At 35.0% G+C, this 26,101-nt stretch overlaps 1 protein-coding gene across 4 annotated transcripts in view; it reads right to left on the reverse strand.

Annotated features, from left to right (window-relative positions):
* Positions 1 to 26,101, reverse strand: part of CSMD3 (CUB and Sushi multiple domains 3) — a 743,929-nt gene that overhangs the window by 564,167 nt on the left and 153,661 nt on the right. For 3 of the 4 annotated variants that reach the window (XM_086741185.1, XM_086741184.1, XM_086741183.1), the window contains exon 4: positions 25,180 to 25,374. In XM_086741185.1, the coding sequence (XP_086597311.1) occupies positions 25,180 to 25,374 (195 nt within the window). Of the gene's footprint in view, positions 1 to 15,539; positions 15,603 to 25,176; positions 25,375 to 26,101 lie in introns of all 4 variants that reach the window. The other variant, XM_086741182.1, reaches the window with a different exon arrangement.

The raw sequence follows: 26,101 nt of genomic DNA on the forward strand, positions 1-26,101 counted from the left end.
TTTGAATTGCAGCCATAAAGTACTCCTCCTATTGAAAGGATGTAACATTTCCAAATAAAAGACACTAAACTCATGACACCCCACCTTGACGATTACATGAGAATTATGGGTGAGGATGTATTTTCAAGACTGATAGTTTTGTATAAATAATAACTAGTAACATGTAAGAACTAACTGTTTGCACGAAGTGTGCTGTTAATATGTGGATTTAGTAAAATTCAATTTTAAAGTTTAAAACTGGTTTGATTTGTCAGTTTTCTCAATACTCCGTAACAGTATGTCCTCAATATATACATGTGGACATATTTATATATTCGGTTGAAACACTTCTCATCCAATACTTGCTAGATCATACTGCTTATGAGGATGATGGGATGGTATGTGTACCGATGGATACATTTTGCAATTCCATCTGGACCAATGGCATTACACAGGATTTACTAAAGCAAGATTTTTACTCAGTAAAGATATTTAGAGGTACATGAGAAAAAAAAAAAACAAAAACAAAAAAACCAAACAAACAAAACCCCTAGGCCTGCATGCTAAATTTAATATCAAAATAATTTTGAAAGATTAATTCAAAAATTAATCTGGTTTTAAGATCAATACCAATACAATGAGAATTCTAGTTGTGTGTCTGGGCATCTTCAGTGCAGGAACAGTAAAGAAAACCAACAAGAAAAAAACAAATTGCCTGAGAAAAGTTATATAATTCATTGGCTGCCAGACTATTTGCATTAAGTGACAATTCTCAATGCACACAACGTAATAATACAGTAATAAAATGCATAACATGCTATTTTCATAATGGTATTAGTGTAACAATCAGAATCAAAGAAAAACACATTCCTTACATTATAACACAGACTACCTGAAAGTTAAATAATTCAACAACAGCATAAATTATTGTCATATAAATTAAACATTATACTTAGGAGAAACTAGCAAATATGATTGCTTGTATAGCAAAATGCAAGAGAAGCCAGGATTGCATTGTTGAAACTCGATGCTGAATTGATTATTCAAACACTAAGAATTTCAGCTTGGCTTCTTCCCTCTCCATCAGCTTTTGAATCTATAGCCTAACTTTAATCAAATCTTGCAATAAAGACAAATTTTGAAAAACATTGCTAAGATTTTTATGAAAATAAGCAGTTGGATAGAGATAAATTACTACTCCCTTTGCAGAAAATACTGGATTGTGAATACAATCATACTATTAGGCACTGAAATTCCCACAGAAGGGGAAACACCAGAGAGCCAAGTTCTGTAAGTTCTACTACTCAATATTTTTATTACATTTTGGTGCTACAGTCAACCACCAATAAGGATTTTTACCTTAGTTTTTTTGTTTGCTTGTTTTTGAAGGACTAGAGCTGTGGCTGAATAGAAGTAAGTAATTTTCTTATTTTGTATTGTAAATGTTGAAAAATCCTTGATACTTACAACTCTATTATTTTTTTTTTCTGATATTCTAAACCTAAGTGGTTTTTATAAGCAGGTACATTTCTCTCATTCTACAATAACCTCAACTAAATGATGATTACTACTGGTTTGGAACCATGTTCTGCTTTCTTCCTACCCCATTCTCTAATTCAGGAATTTCATATAGTTGTGCAGAAATTGTTAAAAACAAAGAATAAAAAATTATGCTTTTAAAGTATTAGAACTTGTGAAAAATCGAAAGTTCAGTTCTCAGCCTGTGGCATACCAGTTCAGAAATATGAATGAACTAAATTACCTAAGAAATAATATCACAAGGTCACAGATAAATATAGAAAGTAACTCCATTATAATTTTTATATAAATATATGTTTAGGTATTTTACATATATTTTTTCTATATTTATATACTATTACGTATACATAATATACTCATTTTAAAAATCTTTATTAATATTTTTTGAAGAACAGATTTAAAATGTATAAGATTACAGTTAGACTTTTTTAGCAAATATATAACACTTGTTAATTAAAAATGCAGCATATTTCTGAGGTTTATCTTACTTGCTTTTTTTACTTTCTTTTTATGAACGTACTATGCTGTGATCAACAAATCTTTACAAGCCTCTCTGATGCGAGTAGATTGCTTGCCATTCAGTCTATTAGTTTGTGGACAAGATAATGTTCACGCTTTTCTTCTTACCACACTGAAAATTTAACTGAATTTGGCAAAGGGGAATGTACTGTTTTAGCAGAACACAGTACAATGGTTATAGCAAGTGAAAAGCAGCAGCCTCTCAGTATGATCACATGCTGTTTGGCAGGGAAAAAAAGATAAAAGAAAATGTAGACTTAGACAGTTCATATCCAAAAGTGTGTTCTTTTTTTTTTTCCGAAACAGATTTATATACATGAAAGGAAACATACAAGTAGTTGTTGCTCTGGAAAAATTTATGATTGTTTCCAGTTGTATACATTTATATCCTTTTGTACACCTTCTCAATTTCCTCATCAGTGCGTCAGCTTTGGCTTTCTCTTTTGGTCCTTTTATGAATACCCTATAATCACTGTATATTTTTTACTTATTATTTTATCTTCTGTCCCATCTTTGAGTTGAGGGGTTTTTTTTCCATTAGCAGTGTCAAAATTGTCTGTTCCATTTGTTGTAGTTTAGCCTCAGTCGAGGCCAGACTACGCAGTCACTCTCTCACTTCCCTCACCCTCCAAGAGAATAGGGAGAGATAATATAAGAAAAAAAGGCTCCAGGTTTGAGATAAGGACAGGGAGAAAATCCTTAAAGTTACCGTCACGGGCAAAACAGACTCGACTTGGGGAAAACTATTCATTTGTTACAAAAAAACCCAAGCAGGATAATGTGACAGAGAAAAAATAACCTCCCCTACACCTCCCTCTTACCGGGCTTAACATTATCTCTACCACCTTCCCCCGCCGAGCAGCACAGGGGGGAAGAGGGAATGGGGGTTATGGTCAGTTAATCACATGGTTTTTTACACCGCTGCTTCATTGTCAGGGGAAGAACTTGTCACATTCCTCCCCTGCTCCAGCGTGGGGTCCCACCCACAGGCCACGGTCATTCGTGAAACTGCTCCAGCATGGGTCATTTCTTCCACGGGGTACAGACCTTCCTGAACAACTGCCTCAGTGGGCTCTCCACGGGCCACAGCCTCCTTCAGGCGTCCACCTGCCCCGACGTGGGGTCCTCCACGGGCTGCAGGTGGATCTCTGCTCCTCTGTGGACCTCCATGGGCTGCAGAGGAACAGCCTGCTTCACCATGGACTTCACCACAGGTTGCAGGGGAATCTTGGGTAGGAGCTGCATTACTCCTCCCCATTCTTCTTCACTGACCTTGGCATCTGCAGCTGTTCCTCTCACAAGAAAAATTCTTCACAACAGGCAGGCAGGCACCTCTCAGGTTCTCTTCACCTCTCATCTCCTCTTCACTTCTTGCCGCTGGGCTGGGCCCAGTCGGCTGCCAGGCGGGAGGCCAGAGGGTGAGGCCCACAAGGCCCATGAGGCCTGCGCCTCCCACTTCTGCCCCTGCTCAGCTTCTTCACATCATCTCTTTTTCTTTTTTTTTCCTGTTTTTCCCCTTCTTAAATACATTATCGCAGAGGTGTTATCACAGAACATTCTGCTACCAATTGGCTTGGCCTTGGCCAGCAGCAGGTCCGCCCTAGGCCCGGCTGAGTCCACTGAACAAAGGGGAGCAACTTCTAGCAGCTTCTTACAGAAGTTACCACCATAGCCCCCCCTCACTGAATAAAACCAGAACACCATTTCTCAGATTCTTTTTGCTTACTATCTCTTGTCTTCTTTTATGCTTCTCCTTATTCATTATCTGGTACTTTGAGATAGATTTTTCTAGCAGTTTCTTTCTGTTTGCATTTGCAGAATCCACTTAACATATGGAACTAGACATCTCACCTAACTTTTGATATACATATGTGGTAGACTTCTATGTTTGAGCTAGTCACCTTAGGTTCTTTTGTAATCATTTACGAGAAGTAGGCCCTTTTAAGGTGCACCATATCTGACTTAAAAGTCCAGTACAGGAAAGACATAGGCATACTGGACTGAGTCAAGCAGAGGGCTGCCAAGGTGTTTTGCGGTCTGGAGCACATGACATGAGGAGAAGCCGAAAGAACTGGATCTATTCAGGTTGGAGAGGAAAAGATTTAGGGGAGATCTTACTGTTGTCTTCAACAACCTAATGGGAAAGTACAGAGAAAATGGAGCCTGTTTCTTCTGAAAGGTGCACAGTGAAAGGACAAGATAAAACGTACACAAGCTGGAATGTGGGAAATTCTGGCTCAATATAGGGAAAAATAAATTTTCCATGAGTGAGGTGAGACACTGGAATAAAGGTCCAGAGACAGTGTGCAGTCTCCATCCTTGCAGTTATTTAAAACTCAACTGGACATGGCCCTGAGCAACTTCTAGTAGTTGACCTTGCTTTAAGCAGAAGTTTGGACTAGAGACCTCCAGACCTTCCAACCTACGTGATGTCATGATTATATGATTTATTTTAGCAGTGAACTTTAGACAAACCATAAGTGCTTTGTTTTCCCTTGTGGCCTTAAATTAGTCCAGACAACAAATCAACATATAGACTTCTATACTGAAGATGGTTGAAGGAATCTCTCACATTCTGCCTATTACAAATCCAGCTAAATACCTGTCTGATATGTAGCTTCACTTAAGTTGATCACACAGGAAGCTATTTAACTCTTTGGTCATTACACAGCCTTCCTAGCTTCTAAATATTTTTAGAATTACCATAAAATGAATTAAAAATATTAAGAGGTGGTTATGTGAATTAGTTACATCACATGAAAATGAATTATTGTGAGAAGAAAGGTACACTTGAGAAGTACAAAAAGCCATGCAAAAAAAAAAAAAAAGCAGAATTTCTCATTTTTCATAAATCCTGTAACAGAATATGATGCTTCTATTACTAAGATAACACAGCTTCATTTCCATTGCAAAGGTAGATTTAACAATGTATTTACTGGTAAACTGTTGAAGGAATCTTTCATTAAAATGTTTTCTCAGCTAAACAGCATTTTTTTGCAAGTATGATTCCTCCACAGTTGCCATCAAACATCTCAATTGCATACACATAGTGTAGGTCACATGTGCAGAGCCCAGCAGAAATGTTTAACTGCAAACATTTCAGTTAAAAAAAAAAAAACAACCCCTCTGCAGTCTAAGTGTTAGTACTGTTTAAGAATTATGGAAATTCAGAGCTGGCGTAAACAAGTTAGTAAGCTGATGTAAGTAATATGCCAAGTGAACTTGTATTTCTTTTTGTTTGATTGAGTTTTTTAAGCCACTAGAAAAAGTAAGCATTACAGAAAAATAGCATCTTGGTCACTTTTCCTTCTTCACCCTCAGTCTTTGGTTTTCACACAGCTAAATTCTATTTTCACCCATTCCCACTGTCCTTAATAGGAGTCATACTACGCCATCAAGAAATAACACACACATTATATTTCTACACATTTTGATTTTATAAACCTTTAACTTATCTTTCCATCTTTTATAAATTTGGCTCCATTCCCTCAATTTGCAAGAATTTATTTGCAAATTCTAGATCTTCCAAGTGTAGTGAGCATGGTGATAATGAGGACTTTGAAAAAACTACTTTCACAACTACTCACTGGGAAGTTAATTTGCCACAAACTGTCAAATTTTAAAAAATTTTTCTTGAAAGAGGTCTAAACTTTGTAACTCAATATGATCTTAATTCCAAACCAAGCTCAACATTTACAAATAAAGCTCTAAATGTAAGCTTAGAAATGTACTGAATAGCGCTGAAACAGTACTGAAAATACCTAATAAATATTTAGATCATCTGTTCAGAATGAACCTATATCTGGGAACCATGAATTTGAGCTTTTTGGAAAGGCATTTGCTTACTAAAAATAGCCAAAAAAATGAACCCTTCAGAACAGAGAGAGTGACAACTATATTTAAAAGAATAAAAGCGAGAAATTAATCATCAATGGGTTTTGAATTTTAGTTTGTGGAATAGTGAGTGATTCTACTTCTTAAGACATCAGCTGAGAAAAGTAATTCTGTGTTCTAAAAAGGGGGAGATGCCTCCATTAGGAAATCTGAAGGGGTTGCAAATTATCAAAACCTCCACTAATCTTGCATAGAAGAAGAAAAAAAATTAAAATCCTGTCAAATAATGGAAGTTCTACAGCCTTCCTAAGCAATCTATTCACTGCTTAATTGTTCACGTTATTTAAGAAGGTGTCTCCCATAGATAGCTTCAATCTTCTTAGCTCACAAATAATGTGTCTCACTTGTAAACGAATAGACATATTCCCCCTAATGCAAAACTCACTAAAATTAGGACAGTAGCACAAGGACAGAACATTTGGTCTACAGAATTTCAGAGCTTATTATGCAAAGCAATATATTTTATTTAATTATGGGATGAAATTATTCCATTTATTGCATCATTTGAAATGAAACACTTATACACAATACAAATTAGCTAAAAAAAGAGGGGAGGGGGGAGAAACTGGAGAAAGGCAGGACTTCTTGGAGGCTTTAATAGGGTTCTTGTTTTCATGGAAACCCTGCCAGTGTGCTGGATAGAATCCTCTAGGGAACTGGTGATCAAATAATGCAAGACTTCCTGATTGTCTAGCAACAATTTGTTTTATGTTTTTAAGTACAACTCTTCACTTAATGCCACACTTATATTGCCAGATAAGTATGCAGGATACATTTCATAAAGAAAAAGAAAACAACATAACATGCAAGTAGACAAAAGGACAAACTAATATTTCAGGTTGACTTACACCAATACTGCAGTTGCACAAAGTTTAAATGTATAAATATGTATATTAAATATTCATATTAAAAAGAAATTAAATAATATTGATAGAAAGCAAGCCAAATTTTAAAAAGCAATATAGTACATAATATTTCAAGTGACCTTGTAAAAAACCTCCTAAATCTACTTAAGGTGAATTTAACCCAGCCATCTCTACACATTTAGTGTCAAGACAACCTACACAAACAATGCAGCATTTCTTTTTCTATAGAAGCTCAGTGAAAATACTCTCATTTTTATGCATTTATCTGCATATTTAGTAGAAGAAATAATCTGTATATACACATATGGATGTAAAAAACGTTAGACTTGCTTCATGTATGGAAAACATCCTATGATAGACAATGAACCTAGAATTGCTGTCAATGGAGTTGAGTCCTGAAGCACAACACATATCAGGAACTCAGGCACTTGCAAATAGTTACCTAATGCCTATGCCTTAAGACAGGACTATCCTGAGATCCTTTCTTGCTTTGGGGCAGCCTGTACTTCAGTCTTATTCTGAGACGGACTTTCACTAGTTCTCGTTAGCTATATGGTCTCATCTGCAATATGGTCTTTATGTGATTCTTATTTCCAGATTCTACAAAAGGTTTCCCTTTACACAGTTCTACTTTGCTTGTCAAATATTTGTTCACATTAAATACCATCAATTGTTTTCTGAGTTTTTAATCTATAGTCTTACAAAGTAAATTGCACAATGATTTTCAGCGTCTGAGGGGGCTGTTATGTGACCTTGAAAATTATCCGTTGACTGTTTACCTACCTGCTACAAGTATCTATGACTTAACCAGTTCATTTATCTTCATTGCTATTTTGGTTTGCTTTAGATTTTCATATGAATTTAAAATGGTAGTTAAAGAACATGAAATCTTTGGAGGAAGCTATGATAAATGTTATACTTAGACATGAACTGTTTATCTTCAGAACCCCATAAATACGAAGATGAAGGCGGGGTGGGGAACACAACTCAAAAGAAAAATGTATTTTTGTTCCGTAATTCCATTTTCTTTCCTCAACTTATAAGTTATATGACAGGCATCATTAACTTAAGGATGCTTGCTTGTTTGTTAGTTTTTAATGCTTGTTTTTATACCCTCACATTTTACATATTTTTCTATGAATGTGTGTAATATAGATCCACTAAGTGAAAGCTCTTATCTAACAGAGGTATCTGAACACTGTCCAGAAATAAACTTGTTCTGTTAACATTCCAGAAGTTGCTGATAAGTTTCAAGCTATTGTTCATAATGCATCTAAATATTGATGGGAAAGCTTTTTACTAGCAACTTCTTGATGCGGACCATAGATCTTTCAGACTGTTATGCAAATGATGGTACAACAATTAAGAAGGAAGAGTGATCTTTAGAAAGATTGGAAGAGTAAAATACTGAGGATGACAGAAAAGGGAGCTTTTAGTATAATTATTTGTGCACATTTAGAAAATCTCTCAGTTGGACTCTCTGTGTGCTAGCCTAGCCAGGAAATGGCTGAAGTGCAGCAGAGTCTACCAAGCCTGCCAACTCCTGAGCCAACAATGTGCAGATTATACATTAATTTATTCTGGGACTAGAGGACTACAGAATCACTAATGTCTGTAAACCATCTCCATAGTGCTGAAACAAAGCAGATAATATGCAGTGTTGAAATTTATCTCCAAGAGAAAATTATTTGGCTAATAGCAAGATCATTATAGCATCCTTGTTTAAAATGGCAGGTAGTCTTGCAAATAGCATGGTAGACATGAAACACAAATAAATTTAATGTAAAGATAACTGAAAATCAGATGGTTGTAAGTCTTTTTGCAATAGCACAAAACAAACAGAATTAACATGCAGTGTCATACTTAGCACTTCAGGATACATGACCTTTTTTGGCTGGCTCTTCTATGCACATATGAACTGTTGGCCAAGCAACATATCTAAGACTCTAGGTGGTGAGCAGAAGGTAGTATTCATAATGGAGAAACAAGACACATAGATAACAGTGTGTTATCACAGACTGAAGAAGATATTGCAAAATCAGATGAACCTGTAGTTTTTCCAGTAAACAGAGGTTGGAAAAACTGTAAAATAATTTCACTCCTCTAACCAAAATCAGAAATCATATCTGGAATCTAAAAATTAGATTGCACTGTTGAAGAAATGCTGTTTGTAAAGCAACATTAGCTTACAGTACTTAAAGCAACGTTTTTGCATTACTTGTGGGTACCTTCAGAATTATGAGAGGCAGAAAATTTGATAGAACAAATGCCTGAAAACTACATCTCTGAAAGGCAGATTTATGTGCAGATGCATATCATCCTGGATTTACATATGCTTTTCCGGAGTCATCTGTGGAGTGCTGTGAAAGGCAGGATAGGAAACGTACAAAATTAATTCCGATTTACACTAAAAGGGAAGTCAGATAGTGGGCTTCCTAGATAAAGTCTTCTTTTTCCAGAATTTTTACATTCTTATAAAAGATCTTCCTTCTTGCAATATAGTAGCTCTGTTCCAACATTATCCTTCAAATCCTTAATCTTGCCTGCTTCTCCTGTTATTTTCCTTTTTGCCTGTTACCATCACCATTACGTTCATTGGAAGAATTCTCACTTAGCAATGCATTCTATTATTTTTCAACATCCAAGTTTCCTGTCTTTTTTACTTCGTGTAACCTTTGCAGTTTTGTAAGTATTGCCACCAGTTATTTGCATTTTAAATTATTCTCTTTTCTTTTGATCTAGCAATGTGAGATTTTTTCATCCACATCACTCTATTCTCTGTCCTTATTCTTGAATATGGTTTCTACACAGTCTTTCAGAAGGCATTACTGTTCCAGACAAGCCACCATATAGCTTCCCTGGTGCTTTATTTTGTCCACAAAAAAAAAATTCTAGTTCAAATCAACACATTTGCTCAATAGAAGTTGAGTTCCTCCTCACCCACGCACCCAGTACATACAGCTGAATTTGACTTACCTGGAGGACAACCTAAGGTCACAAATGGGCACAGACAATAAGGCTTTACAGTACCTATGTACCAGCTGAAAAACTTTCTTGCAAGATAAATCAGAAAGATAAATCTCTGCTCCAAATACTGTGTCAATGCACTAAGGCAAAGAAAAATAAGTTCTCATGAGTTATCTCTCCTTCCCATCTCAATACATCTGTGTTATACAGACATTTTACCTTAAGCTGTTTTTAATTGGTATGTATGCTGCAGGTGTTTACATTTTGATAATGTCCTAGTAGCTTATGTACTATTTAAAATATGTTTGATAAACAATCATACAAAAAGTGTTAACAATGAAAACTAAAAGCAATCACCAGGAAGGTTGTTCAGAAACATAAATATTCTCTTATGTACTTATTTGCACACTCTGAGGAGAATCACAACTCAGAGGAAAAATCGTATATCATGTTAGGCATACAGCACCACTGTTTTTAACAACTACAGAACACTGAAAGAAGCAGTAAAATTTAACTTGCTAAGCAAAGTAGTCATCGTATAGATTGACTCCTACTGAAAACTCCAAACCTCCAAAATCAATGTCATGTGCTTCAACAGACAGTCAAAAATATGGAAATGTATTTTGAAAAGCCATGGCTATATTTTTACAGTGCAAATTCATTACACAGCACTAGTCCAATGAGTTCATTTTTTTTTTTCGCCCTGTTCTAGGAACTAAGAAAAAAAATTCATTCATTGTTCAAGGTTTTTAATGTCACCTTCCTTAAAAAGAAGGAAAAGCATGAAAATGTAGAAAAGATTTGGTTAAAAAGGCATTCCAGCTACAGTCCTTAGATGCTGATATATTTGAAATCTATTTCCTTAGCTTCCTTTTAGCTCTTTAATACTGTAAAAAATAGATATTAAAATTAAGGTCTGTCCAAGGAAACTACTTACTTAGTTAAACTTTGCAGGAATCTAAACTCATACAATTACACACTACATTGCTTAACTGTAATACCTCAACTGTAATATCATTTTCAAATACAAGTGACTACGGACTTAGAGGAAAACTTGTACTGAAGAACACAAATAACTGTCCTGCAAAGTTCTTAAGCATCTGTACTCCTTTGAATTTTTGAATGGATTTAAAAAATTTTCTTTTCACCACAGAAAGTCCTTCAAAAACTATTCTAAACTTTACAAAGCCTGAAAAGCTCAGTCTTAGCTGCAACTTCTGTACTCTTACATAAAATGAATGAGTTAAATTATCATCCTGAAATATCTGAAATTCAACCCAAGAAGCATGAAGTGCACTCTGGCCTCTTTGATAACTACAAATCTTTAAATAACAGTGGGAAATGATTACATATATGTGAAAAGGAACACCTGGTTTATCAATGCTTTTTGGATGAATAGAAAAAAAGCATCACTATTAGGACTGAAATAAAAATATTGTAAAAATCATTGGAATGCTTTTTTTTTTTTTTTCCTTTTTTTTTTTGCTAATGAACAAAGTGTAGTATTGCATGCAAACAGCTGCATGAGTAAGGAGATTTGGGGGTGACCTCTTTGGTTTTAATTTAGGAGAATTACCCATAGCACAGAGAAGGAAATGCCTTTTAACTGATACCTCCAGAAGTAAAACAAGCAGAATGACAGCAATGAGGTAGTGTCCCAAGTATTTCACAAAAATATGTAACATATATCATATTTCATCTGATGATCATAAGGCCATTTGAAAGTCAGATGAAACACAGCTTACTGTTAAAAAAAAAAAGAAAAAAAAAGAAAAAAATCAACTATACAGGACTGAAATATTCAGCCACTTTTTCAGGCAGCTCCAGATGAAACAGAATCAAAAGGGCAGGATCTTGTCCTATTGATATATGGTTGACAGGAGGAAGGATAAGTGGAAGGAACCATGAACAGGTCTACTATATGTTGAATTTATTTTTTTATTATAGTTGAGTACCTTTCTATTAAGAAAAAAACAAACAAGCAAGACTGTAATAAACCAAATGTTATTCTGGTAATAACACAAAAAATAGTATCAAAAAGAGCCTTCCAACTATGCCTGAGTGTGAGGCACGCAGTGGCTGATCTTAATTTAAGGCAAGAGTTTACAGACTCGGAAAGCAAGTCATAAATTTGCAAGGTGAAGGATCAGAGTCCCTTTTAAGAGGTCTTTTTAAACAGTAGGGATTTTTCTAAGTACACTGTCCTGGTTCTGGCCAGGATAGAGTTAATATTTACCTGAGCTGGGTGGAGAACTGAAGCTGGTAGCCCCTATGGCTGGGATAGTTAACTAATTAGCTAACAGCTGGGGTTAATTTACCCAAATTAGCCAAAGGGCTATTCCATCCCATCTGACATCATGCTCAGTATATAAGTGAGGAGGGTGCTGAAGGGAGGCCCTCCTAGTTGGAAGAGACTGGATGTGGGGATCTGTTGTGAGCTATTATACTGTATTTGTGTTCCATCACTCTATTGTTTTCTTGTGTCATTACTGTTAAATTTACTTTTTGTTCAATCTCAACCCGCGTGTTTGGTTTTTTTTTTCCCTGGTTTTCTTTTGTTTGTCAAATCTCCTCCTATTCTCTCGGAGAGTGGGGGGAGTGAGAGAGAGACTGCGTAGTCTGGTCCCTGTTGGGGCTGAACTACGACATACACACATATAGTTATTATATATACTTGTTTTCCTTACACAATTCAAGCTTGCTTGAAGAGCTGTGGTGACCAGCAAAAGTGGAAAATGGAGCAACGATGCATCTAGAGACACCAGAATAACTAGAGCAAGCATGGCTGTTTGGAACAGCTAGAAGCAGCAAATGGTTGGCAAGTCACTTTGCTGACTTAGCTGCATCTTAAATAACACTGTATGATTAAACTAGGAAGATGACAGCACCCTGGAATTATTAGTCCTGTACTATGAGTGACGCATAACTACGTATCCTAGCAGTTGCATCATTAGGGTATGAGAAAAAAGAAGAACTGTCATTATTGTACTTCTAAGCATTTGGAGCACCCAGTTATTTATTATTCTGCTGTTAATTCTTTCACTTTCTCCCTTTGGTGAAGCAGTACTATTAATCTGTTTGCTCTACCAGTTATGAGTGATAAATCTTAGCTCAGTGAGTAGCGGAAATCTTAATTTGATTTTCCCAGGTTCCCGAGGTGCTAGTGTTTGTTAATGATTATAACATTTGACCTCAGTCTTTGATGTTCCTAGTAATGATAGAAACTGAACACTTTATAAAATCCTTGATGTACGGATGATGCCCACATGACTTGGATAAGTTACAGAAGCCCTTTGAACTTTCATCTCCAATGAGAGGAATAATCCCAAAATAGTTTGTTTATTAAGTTATTATCATTATTGTTATTCATAAATCTCTGCTTTTTCTAGTACTGTTCAGTGAACAAATAGATAGAAAGTAATTGTCATTGTACTTCCAGTTTGACATGAAGTAAGCAGTGCTTCAGAGTTTCTACTTGAACTACTTCACTGCAGCCCAGAGCTGCAGAAGGAGTGAATCTCCGAATATTTCTTTTTCAGTATTTATATTAAATAAAATAGGAGTAAATGAAGAGTTAAACCACAACACTATTCCCATAAATGTGTGCACTTCATGTCTTACTTCATATAGTTAGAAAATTGGAATCTGGCACTGTATTTTTGGCCAGCCTGGAGATGTATAGATTGCAATAAATAAACATAATATTTTTCTGGGACTTTGGCCAGCTTTGTCCAGAGCTCCTGGAGAACTTCTATTGTGCACTACCACAAGGACTTCATTCCATGGGCAATACAGAAAGATAAAAGCCTTGCCCATCTACTTGGAATTCAACAATTAATCAATTATTACCAAAAAAAATCACAAAACCAAAACCAAAACTAATCAAGAAAACATTCTTCTTTAAAAATGTTATTTAAAACCCAGAATATAATTTTAAAAGTGGAATAAGAATTGAAATAACCCTTCTAGACTAACTAGGTGAATAAGTGAACAGACCAGCACCTCACAGAGCAGAACAGAGCATGCCGCAACTGTAAGCTGTGATTAATGAATCACGAAAATTCTTACCCACTCTTTGCTAATTGGAGCCAAACACTTCAAAAGAAAGCATGGATAAATTAAAAACAATCTGGAGAAAATGAACAAAAATTACTAGTGGTCTCAAAAGCATGGCTTGTGAAGTAAGAGTGTATTAGCATTATTGTAGTTAAAGAAGAGAAGACTAAAACTAAGCAAGTAAAAGGAAGTTGCAAAGAAGAAGAAAATAATTGGCTTCTAATGTGTCCTGGTGCAAAGTTATATACAAGAAAAAAAAGATAGTATGCTTAACTTATAGCAAGAAAAAATAATTCACATGGAATAAAAGATAAAAACACTGTCTAATAATATTAAAAATAAAATATGGGAAAACACTGCCTTTGGAAAATGGGAAGGTTTTTAAAGGACTGTCTGGACAAATACGTACTAGGAATAAATCTTGCTGTGAAACATGGGTATGGATCTTTAAAATCTTCTGAAATCTTTACTATTTGGGTCCTGCCATATTGTCTTTTCAGCATATAACAGGACGGATAAAGTCCGATGAGAACTACCATCTCTGAATTAGGGAATTCCTTGAGCTTTTTAAAGAACACTTCACACATTTCCTCACCTTTATCCAGTGGTGTGTAACAGACTCCCAACATGAGTTCTCTGATCTATTGTTCTCTGATCCTGATCCACAAGCTCTCAACCAACCCATTCTACATCCCTAACAGTAAATCTGAGCTGCTCCTTCACACAGAGGCCACCACACCACCTTCTCTGCCTGTCTTTCCTGAGGAGTTTGTATCCATCCTTTACCACACTTCAATCATGTGAGCTGTTCCACTATGTCTCAGTTATTCCAACATCATCACTGTTCTGTGACCGCACATGGAGCTGCAGTTCCTTGTGTGTGTGTCCCACACTGACTTGATGTCTCTTCATCTTGCTTTATCATTTCTGAAGTCTCCTATGTTCTCCTTTATTTTTGACATCTGTTTGCTGCTACCTGACTTAAACGTTGGTCACAATATTTCACATGGCTCCTGGTTTAAAGTTATTTTATTTTCAACTTGATTACTTTGTATTAAGTATTGATATTGAACAAGGTTTCTTTTTTTTTCCCCCAATGTTTACTCAATAAAAGAAAATTGGCAACTAGCAGGCATTAAAAACAAAGAATATATTAATTTTTTTCATTATAATTTCAAGAGTTTTTAAAAGTTCTAAGACATATATACAAACAATTAAAATATACATACTTACAATTACATGGGGAAAAAGTTTTATATATATATATAATATAAAAAGTATATAATGTTGGGTCATAACATCAAATATTCAGGATGAAAGACAAGATGGAATTGCGACATGGAAACAATTTATGCATAACTGCACAGCGGGAAGTTTCTTCCTCTGAAGTGTAGGATACCAGCCAGTGTTAAGAGTATTGGGATTAGGAAGATTAAACTGATGAAGCAACTAGTGATCCTAAGTTCTCACAGTTAAAGTTTTTTACCTCTTCCCATACAGGCTTAGAAGAACCCAGAACCAACTTTATGACGTAGAGCAGCCAAGAGAACCTGTGCCCATAAATTACTCTGTTCTGGTGAAGTAAGGTCAACTCCACTGAAATGTGAAAGAAATTTTATATGCTAAATTTGTACAGATCTACTATCAAGAGTTTAATCCTGAACAAAACTCAGAAGGCCTTCATACAAGATAAATGAGTTAACAAAGCAGACCTTTTACCTACATGTTCATTACAGGCAGTTCTGTAAGGGATTAAGTCTGTGCTGTTGGGCTTTTCTTGGTATCATAGTTTATCCCTGCTTGGAACCAAACGACACAGTTGCTCGCTCACTTTCCTAACCCTCCAAAGGAATGGGTGTCAGATAACAGCACAAAAGGCCCAGGGTTCAAGATAAAGTCAGAGAGAGATAATTCAAGTTACTGTTAAGGGCAAAACAGGCTCGAATTGGGAAAAATGAATTCAATTTATTAACAATAAAAAACAAAGCAGGATAATGAAAGAGAAAAAAAAAACCACAAAACCAAAACCAAACCAAACAAAAAAAAAACCCAAAAACACAAAAACCCACAAGAAAACAACCAAAATATCAGAAACACCTTCTCCTCATCCATCCTCTCTTCCAATCTTAACTTCATTCCAGAGTATCTCCATCTCCCTCCTCCCAAATGGCACAGGGGGAATAGGGAATAGGGGCTGCAGTCAGTTCATCTCATGTTGTTTCTGCCTCTCCTTCCTCTTTGGGGGAAGAACTCACATTCCTTTCCTACTCCAGCATGAGGTCCTTCTCATGGGCTACAGTCCTTCATGAATGGCTCCAGTGAGGGGTCCTTTTCCACGGGGCCCCTTAGGAACCATGCTAGCTGCCCCAGCACGGGCCCTCCATGGGCCACAGCCTCCTTCAGGCATCCGCCTGCCCTGACGTGGGGTACTCCACAGGCTGCAGGTGGATCTCTGCTCCTTCGTGGGCCTCCATGGGCTGCACAGGGACAGCCTGCTCCACCATGGTCATCACCACAGGCTGCAGGAGAATCTCTGCTCCTTCGCCTGGATCACCTTCTTCACTGACCATAAAGCCACTGTTCCTCTCACAAGAAACTCTTCACAGTTGGTCTCAGGCAGATGCCTCTCATGTTCTCTCACATATGCGTTCTTCTCTCCAGTAGGCCAAGCCAGGCCAGGCCCAGACAGTTGCCTGGTGAGAGGCCAGAGGGTGAGGGCCACAAGGCCCACAAAGCACGTGCCTCCCCCTCTCTGCCTGTGCTTCTGTTTTATTTTCCTATTCTTACACCTGTTATCACAGAGGCATTATCACTGTCACCAATTGGCTTGGCCCTGACCAGCAGCGGGTCCATCAGATAAGGGGAAGACTTCTAGCAGCTTCTTGCAGATGTAATTACAACCAAGTTATAAATTAGGGTTTGCAAAGTGTTACTTAAATATTGAACAATATTTTCAAAATTTCCATTTACATCCAGATAAATTCTAATTTTAGGCAGAAATTGAGAGATACAGAAATTTTTATCCAGTTATAATTTCAATAATCTGAGGAAAATATACTAGTCTATTTAAAAGGCCATGGCAGCAAAAGTTTTGGATTAAGCATCTTAGTATATTGAGTTAATGAACCTGGTATTTACCAATAATTACTTTCAAAGTATCTAAAATTATTTTACAAATGTTATTTATGCTAACTGATCACTACAAAGGATTTATCCAGGAATGTCACATAGAAAATAAACCTGAGAAGACTGTAAGGTTAGCTAACATAAGCAGAATATACTAGCCCAAACTGGAATCGAGCTACAGTTAAACATTTAATACTTCTGCTCTTAAAGTAGTCTTTAGGGTTTTCTAACAAATAAACTTGATTAGAAATTAGCTTTAAATTGTATATGAAAGATTGGAGCTTTGCTGGAGTTAACACCTCTAGTATTGTGCTTTGATGACTGCACTGTTCATATTAACAAAACAAACTATTCAAATTGTTCTCAATTATCAGCTTAAACCAAGTTCCTCCTTTCCATTCTTTTGTCTTGATCTTTCAGAGTAATCTTCTCCCCTTTCAATTGCAGGTATAATTCTCGCTGTTATATTGAGCAGCTGAGGGAGCTGGGATTGTTCAGTCTGGAGAAGAGGAGGCTCAGGGGAGACCTTATAGCTCTCTATAACTTCCTCAAGGGAGGTTGTAGTGAGCTAGGGGTAGGCCTTTTCTCTCGTGTAGACAGTGATAGAACTAGAGGCAATGGTTTCAAGCTGCGCCAGGGGAGATTCAGGCTGGACATTAGGAAATATTACTTCTCGGAAAGGGTAGTCAGGCACTGGAATGCACTGCCCAGGGAGGTGGTGGAGTCACCGACCATGGGGGTGTTCAAGAAACGTTTGGATGTTGTGTTGAGGGATATGATTTAGCTGAGAAGTATTGGTGATGGTTGGACTGGATGATCTTTTATGTCATTTCCAATCTTGATAATAATTCTGTGAATTCTGTGAATTGTCTTCAGTAACAACTATGCAACACAGCTTCAACAGTATATGTGAATATGGTCAATGCATCATTTGCTTCTATGCCCTATCCTTGCTTAACAGAAGTCTTGAGAAAACAGGAGATAAAAATAATGTTTCAAGCTTTTCATTAACCGCTCCCACTAACTTACATCCACTTGTAAGAAGTCCGGTTTTCCAGAACTGAACACAACTGGAGGCTCTAACATTTTTGTATTCAAAAAGTTTTGTTCAGTACTGGGTTGGATTTCTTGAATTTAAAATCTAGTCTTTCTCTTTTCCTCTTCATTGTTTATATCAATTGTTATAACAATTCTTTGTTATTAAATTTGATTTTATTGGTACATTTTCCATGAAAAGTAGCTAGATAATGCACTGTTATGCCAGTCTTTTCCTTACTTTTTTTTTTTTTTGTGAACCACAACTGTCTGCAAATGTTCCCATTCTGGAATAATTGCATATACTTTCTTTCTTCTTCTAAACATAATTTAATTTATTTAGAAACAGTTAAGTCCTGCTGCTTTCCCTAGTCCTATATATACTGTTCAGAGATGTAATTTAGGAGGCTTGTTTTCCAAATTAAGATGGGTACTTCACTGATGGATGCTTATTACTTTGATCCACATACCTTTTTATTCTGGACTATATCACACCAGCTGAAAGTTTACCACTGCTAATGTAAGTTTCAAACAGTTCTTAGGATAGGTCTACTCACTACTGATAGGAATTCCTGAAATCCCACAAGGATACACAAAATCAAACTATGTTAACCAAATGAAAGTGTGCTTCTGATGTTCTGATGAATATTCTGACCTGGATATAAATAGACAAGTAAGGAAAACTTTTCTAATGAAAGGACAAGTAACGAAAACATTTTAAGATTTTTTTCTGTATTGCTTCATAAGCTGTTAACTATATCCCAATCTTGTATATTTCTTAATCACCCTTTGATCATTTATATCCTGATTAAAAAAAAAAACCAACCCTAATGTCCTGGTTCTGGCCAGGATAGAGTTAATATTTACCTGAGCTGGGTGGAGAACTGAAGCTGGTAGCCCCTATGGCTGGGATAGTTAACTAATTAGCTAACAGCTGGGGTTAATTTACCCAAATTAGCCAAAGGGCTATTCCATCCCATCTGACATCATGCTCAGTATATAAGTGAGGAGGGTGCTGAAGGGAGGCTCCCTGCTAGTTGGAAGAGACTGGATGTGGAGATCTGTTGTGAGCTATTGTACTGTATTTGTGTTCCATCACTCTATTGTTTTCTTCTGTCATTACTGTTAAATTTACTTTTTGTTCAATCTCAACCCACGTGTTTGTTTTTTTTTTGTCCTGGTTTTCTTTTGTTTGTCAAATCTCCTCCTATTCTCTCGGAGAGTGGGGGGAGTGAGAGAGGGACTGCGTAGTCTGGTCCCCATTGGGGCTGAACTACGACACCTAATAATTTTGTTTGGTTGTTAAAAATGTTTTCATATTGAGTTTGCTTTCTAAAAATTATTAACTATTTTTTTTCTAAAAATATCATCACTGCTACAGTAGCACATCATTGCATGCTGTAAGTTTTCACAGGTGAGCACAATGGGTACGTGCAGTTCTCCACCTGTCATAGAACTTATTTGGCCATCATTATCATAAATGAACAAACACAAGTTTTGTACATGAATCTAATGTATTAAAACCAAAACAGAACTCTCATGAATAGTGTTGTTTGTTTAAGGAATGCATATTCTGTTAGATCATTATTATTGCTTGTGTATTTTCAGTTCCATTTAATAGACACTATATATTTCTATAATATTTCTATTAGGACAGTAAAACCAGTATATTTTAGCATTAATGTAAGGAATATATGATAATTCTAATATAATAAAAATTTATATTTCTGTACCAATTTCTTGGTTCACAACACCAGTAACTTCAAATAATTCAGTGAAGTTTCACCACTACTTTCAATAATGAGAAATCCATGGATCTGATCACATGTTAAAATTCACATGCAGATTTCCTATTCTTCAGGCTCAGATATATTTGTTCATTTAAGCACAATGTGTATTTATGTGAAATGACCCTGATAATGAGAACCCGATATTATCCTGAGAAAAACACTAATATAATAAGAAAATACAAGTACGGTAGGGTAAACTAGAAAGCAATTTCAATGCTTCTCATAGAGGCAAAAGTTTGATTCTATTGGTCTTAAAAATTGCACGTTAAAATAAAGTACTCGGAAAGCTCTTTTATAACAACAAAAAAAATCAAAGAAACAAAAGGTAATGGGACTTTCTTCATTAAAAAAAAAAGGCATTCAGCATATTATTTTGCAGAGCTTCTGGGCCCTGCTTGAAAGCAGACATCGTTCTACTTGGAGACACACAACTATATCTATATTACACTACTATTTCAATAAAATGGTAGACTTTCTTTTCATAATTTCTCCTCCTCCCCCAAATCTTAAGTAATTTCTCTAATTTTAGGGGAGCATCATTGCCGTTTGTAGAACATTTCCGTTTTTTAATATACCAACCATAAGAGTGCTGGCCATTGTAAGCCACTGATTTATAATGTCCCAGAAAGGATCTGTGGAACAATCTCTGAAAAATTGCTCATTCATTAGTGTCAAGTCATCTTCATATCTTATATACAAATACATCATTCTACAAATTTTTTGTTTGTTTGTTTGTTTTCTTTTTAACTTTCTTTAACTAATCCAATATGTTTTTAATCCAGTCCCACACAGCTATACGGGAGCTTTTTTCAAGAATGAGCAGTGGCAACTGTATATAAGAACTGGCTTCAGACAAAAACCTACTTGTTCCCCATGAGATGTAATTTATTCCTTCATTTAAGTTAGCACACTTTATTTTCCTCTGTGTATATTGTCAATTCCATTAGTTAATGCACTGCATGGCATCAAGTGCAGTACTTTATCTCCAGCTTTGTTCTCTCCACAGCCTACAAAGCTCAGCTTACAACAAAGACAGAAAGGCAGATTCAGCTTATTTACTGCTTATATTACTAGGTTCTATTTACCACACTGTCATAAAATAATTTGCCTACCTGCAACCAAATTTATCTGTCTGTGAAATGCTTACATTGTTATATGAATATTTCTTGGTAGGCATGTGAATTTTTATTCTTTTTTTATTTATTTTTTTTTTTCAAAATTCAATACTATTATAGGCCATATATAAACAGATATACTCCTTCAAGAAAGTGTACTGGAAGTTCGACAGGAATCTTTTTCATTTGAAGATGCTCTCTGTTTTATCTGACCTAAAACTTACCACATTTAGTTAAAATATGAATACTTATGTATCTTTGTAGTCACAGAATTATGCCAGTGACTTGCAATTAACAAATTTTCCTTTCCAATCGGTTCTGCACACAAGGAATAGCAAAATATTTCAAAAGTAAGTGGAATATTCTAAAATATGAGCTTATAAATATCTCAATCCAGTTTATTTGCAACAAATCCATTGAAGAAGAATACGTTAAGTGCACATCTATACAGATAGGTAGAAATAAACATATCTTTATATGTACATATATATATATATGTTGCAGAGGAGTTACAGAATTCCCAGACTTGGAATTTAGTAAAAACCTCTTTAGTCTTTTACCTGTCATGACAAAATATTACAAAATATGGAAAAATAACTCAATATCCTCCCAGATAAATAATCAAAAAAGCAGAAATGCATTTTATCTATATTAAAAAAGTGCCTGCAGTCAGTGAGTTGTGCATTTGTCTGACCAAAATGCAAGTCAATTCAAACAAAGCCTCTTGTTAAAAATATGAACAGAATTTTATAATGACAAATGTTTTACAGCTATATGTACAGACAATAGTGAAAATATTTTAATAAAACTTCTACCTATACAAATAAAACTATATTCTGGTTTTGAAATTTCTGATTTCTAAACAAAAAAAAATAAAAATTAGAAGTAAGATTCTTACAACATCCATTTTACCATGGAATAGGAAAAAATTTAAAAATATGGACATCAGAATACTTCTTTGATTATGACATTGTCTAATAATTATAACCTTTATAGAATAACAATATTATATATAAATGTAACCTTATTTATTAGCCTCACTAAATTAGTCCTAGCTTGCTGCATTATGGAGAAACTACAAGCTGCAACATTATCTCAGGAACAGGTGATATGATAAAGCTGCTGTCATGTTTTACAGTTGAAAACAATCTTCTCAAAATTAATTTGTCAAGGAAGAAGATTTTATTTAAAAATTAGTCATGGGTTGTGCACAGTATAATGGACCACAACACAACACATCCAATTCAGTTTTCTTTTAATTAAGATATTTTTGCACATTGAGTAAATCTAATGAAAATTACAGTATTTTAATGAATATCCAAACATGCAAATGATAAGTGAAAACCTTTGTGTATTCTAACTATGTTCACTGAGAAACAGGATATGAAATAAAGCCATTGTTAGACATGTGCACTGATTTTGCAATACAATCTTGCAGAGATGAGTAAAGAAAAAGGAAGCCATTTGAGGAACAACTCTTTTCTTTATGAATAAAATTTGGCCCGTGAATGTGTAACTTAAAAAATACTAATATCAGTGTTATGCACCAAGTTTAAACCATAAACATGTAATAGGGTCTTACATATGTATACTAGTGGCAACACGAAGCAGTGTTGATTCCAATGAAATTCCTCTAATTGAGAAATCAATCTGTAGGAATTACATTGCTAAAACACAAGCATGAGCTCCTCCTGATGCCTTCATTTAAAGTGAAGGCAATATAAAAGGAATGATCTAAAAAAAAACCTGCTCCCCAAATTTGCTTGTTCTGAATTGCAAAAGGCACATGAGAATGACATTTACGCACATTTCCTAGGTCATGCCATTGAAATACTCTATATTTGCTGATCCAACTAATTATATTAAAATGAGCAACTAGTATAAGCATATGTGGAAGAGACCTGACTATCTACCAAAACTAAGTAGTCAAGTTTTTTAGTGTTGAGAAAAAATAATTCTTACACATATAGTCTCAAAATTACACACCACTTCACTTGTTTGTCTCAGGGTTCTCTATTTGAGATGTAATGACCGTTGGTAGGGAAAAATAAGACATTTATCAGCGGAACTCTTTAAAGATGAATGTTTAGTCAGAGAGTCTCCATGGCAAACAGAGGAAAAAGAGATAAGAAGCTCATTAGTGGGTAACCACCTTCAGCAACCTTCTGCAGAATTCTGTGTTGGAATTAGACAAAATTAGGATAAATTAATCAAAATGGAACCACGGAGGCCTCTGTATTTAATGTAAAGTTAGATGATTCTGATATTAAATACAGACTTGTAGAAGGAACTATTAAAAATAATTAATGACATTTTTTTATCAAACATAGACCACAAATACCTTACTAGTAATTTGGTACATTGAGCCTTTAAGTCATTATGGCTGATGTTAAAACTTCAGTCAAGAATCTGTTGCATTCCTAGGTTATGTTTTAGTAATTCGTAACCACTATTATTAAAATACATACATTGGGGTTTCTTATTTTTATTTGTCAAGCTTTTACCCCTTAGATTCTTCACTGCTATTAATAAGAGCACTGTGCTCTCCAAAAAATGTTCTCCTGCATGAGTTTCTGCAGTAAATTAAGTCACCTCTTCATCCTCTTTCACATACACTGAAAATTTTGAATTTCCTCACTCTCTAGACAAAAATGGCAATTTTGAAAGTTAATGGAATGTTTTCCAATTAGTCAACTCTATTTTGCCCTAGAGACTGACACTATTCAGATAATGAACTCTCTAATAATGAATAAGAATAGATATGTTTTTAATATTCTTATATGATAGTCTTCTGCTTACACACTAGAGTTATGTTTATCCACAGGAGTACTTTGGGAGCTTGTAATTCCAATTCATATTTAAACTGTGTATTTTCATGTTCCCTTGGATGAAAAACATTGTACCAAAAAAAAAAAGCATGTGACTATGATGACTGACTGGCAACAAGAAGGTTCAAGTCTCTCATCTTCCTCATTTAAGAGTATAATTTTTTTAATGCCAATTTGTTTCAAAATTAGCAGATCAAGAATTTGAACAATAGTCTACACTGAAGTCTATTAGCCTTCTACTTTCTTACAGATCTAAGTTTTGTCCAAATTAGCATAATCTCATCAAATATTTTTTATTATCATCTCCACAAACAAAATTTGGATTTATGCCTTGATTGTATATCTTCTTCACTATTGGCTAGCACTTTTCTGTGAAGTAGGAGGGAAAGATTCAGAAGTTATAAATAATTTGACTAGAAAATAGTATTATTAGCAATATCTTTGTGTTTTCTTCAAGATCATGGATAAATGTATTCAACGGCTGTAAGCCAAGAATAGAAAACAATACAAGAGTATTTCCAATGATACATGTTTCCCATATATAACTTTTTTTTTTTTTTTGTGGTACTGGTTAACTAGGTTTTAACCCAACTGAATTTTAATTATTTTTTTTTAATTAGAAATTTATCAGAATGCTAATTTGAGTTGGAATGTTTTCGTAGCCCCTGCAAGACCGCATCAATTTTTTTTTGGCAAATATAAATGTTACATTCTGTAAACTTAACCTGTGAATTCAGAAAAGGACCTCAAGCTTGCCTGACATAACAGTGTTTCATCAAAATACTATCTTTATTGTATTTGGTTATGTATGGTAGTGATGGTTTCTCCATTTTATCAGCTTAGCTCCTTTCATTACTCTGCAAACATTATTTCTCTCTAACAGTTTCAGAAAATAAGATTTACCCATAAAACAGGATTCCCTACTACTGCTGTATTTCTAATGTGAGCAGGGGAAAAGGATTCAACCTACAATATTTGTTAGAATACAAGGAATATCTTATACAGAAATCTTAAGATATCAAATCTGACTGAGAATGAGGGGAAGTCCCTCTAACTCAATTGTTTTGGTAGTTTCAAACTCCTATTTGCTCAATATCCAAGTTAATACTTGACAAAAAGTCCTTAGGAAGTATTAATGGATCCCAAATTAACATTCCCACACTTGTAAACATGTTGAACACAGACATTTCTATCCTACTTATTACTAGGTTTCTAGTTTTTATTTAACTAAATATGTTTTAAAATAAATGAGAAATATCATTTTAATAGCATATTGACCTAAAAATTAGTAGGTGCATATGTTGAAATACATCATGTATGTAAGCAAGAGATCAAAATATTCAAAAAGACTTTTCTTTCTTTAATCACAGTCTAAAAGTTAATAATTAAAACAGAGGATTTAAGTTTTTTATACTAATAAATAAAATGTATATATTTGAGAATGTTATTGTAGCATTTCTCTTACCTCTACAGATAGGAACGGGGAAGTCCCATGATGCTGTATTCACAGAGTTAGCTATGCAAGTAAGCTGAGGGTGGCCATCCAAAATGTATCCAGTTACACAGCTGTATCGAATTTTGTCACCAACATCAAATCTTGTACCGTACAAGATACCCTTTGGTGGAACTCCTGGATTGCCACAGGAACTACTCTGTAATTCTGGAGAAGACATGGTTTTATTACTTAGAAAGTTTTTATAAATCAATACTGCATTTTACTGAAGAATATAGAACACACAAATGATGGCAACTTTAGGCAGATAGTGTGTTTTCATGAATATTATACAACATTTAACACTGAAAAGCCATTACTGACTTAGTCTATTAAGTATCTGCTTATGTACCCACATATCCAAAGACAGAATAATAGACAAAAATGAGCATAATTTTCCTTAAGCTCCAGCTATACGTATCTTGATATATTTTTCTTAATTGATAGCAAAGAACTCATTACATGGAAAGAGGAAACAAAGAAACTTTATTTATTTATGACTCTTAAATTTTACAAATACAAAACTATAAACAAAACTGTAATACAGACATGAAAGAACATCAGATTCAAATAAACCAAAATTTGGAAGAGTAAATAAAAGTACTCAAGACAGAACACTGGGAGAAAGTTTTAACAAACATAAGTCTGAGCATGATCAGGAAGCTGTTGAATGATTTAATAGATTTTAGATAATGAGGCAAAAGTGATAAGATACTGTAGGTAACTGATTTCTAAGCAAAGGATTGGTTAATTAAAACATATGGAATACCATAGATCTGGGTGACTTCTACTCTCATGCAGAGCTTTAAACCGTTGGGAATCCAAAATGAGTCATGGCTGTGCTGCTAGTTTTATCTCTGAGGACATTAATTAGAGTTCAGTTTTACTAGGTGAT

Source organism: Chlamydotis macqueenii, chromosome 2, assembly GCF_036417535.1.
Source record: "Chlamydotis macqueenii isolate bChlMac1 chromosome 2, bChlMac1.mat, whole genome shotgun sequence".
Lineage (NCBI taxonomy): Eukaryota > Metazoa > Chordata > Aves > Otidiformes > Otididae > Chlamydotis > Chlamydotis macqueenii.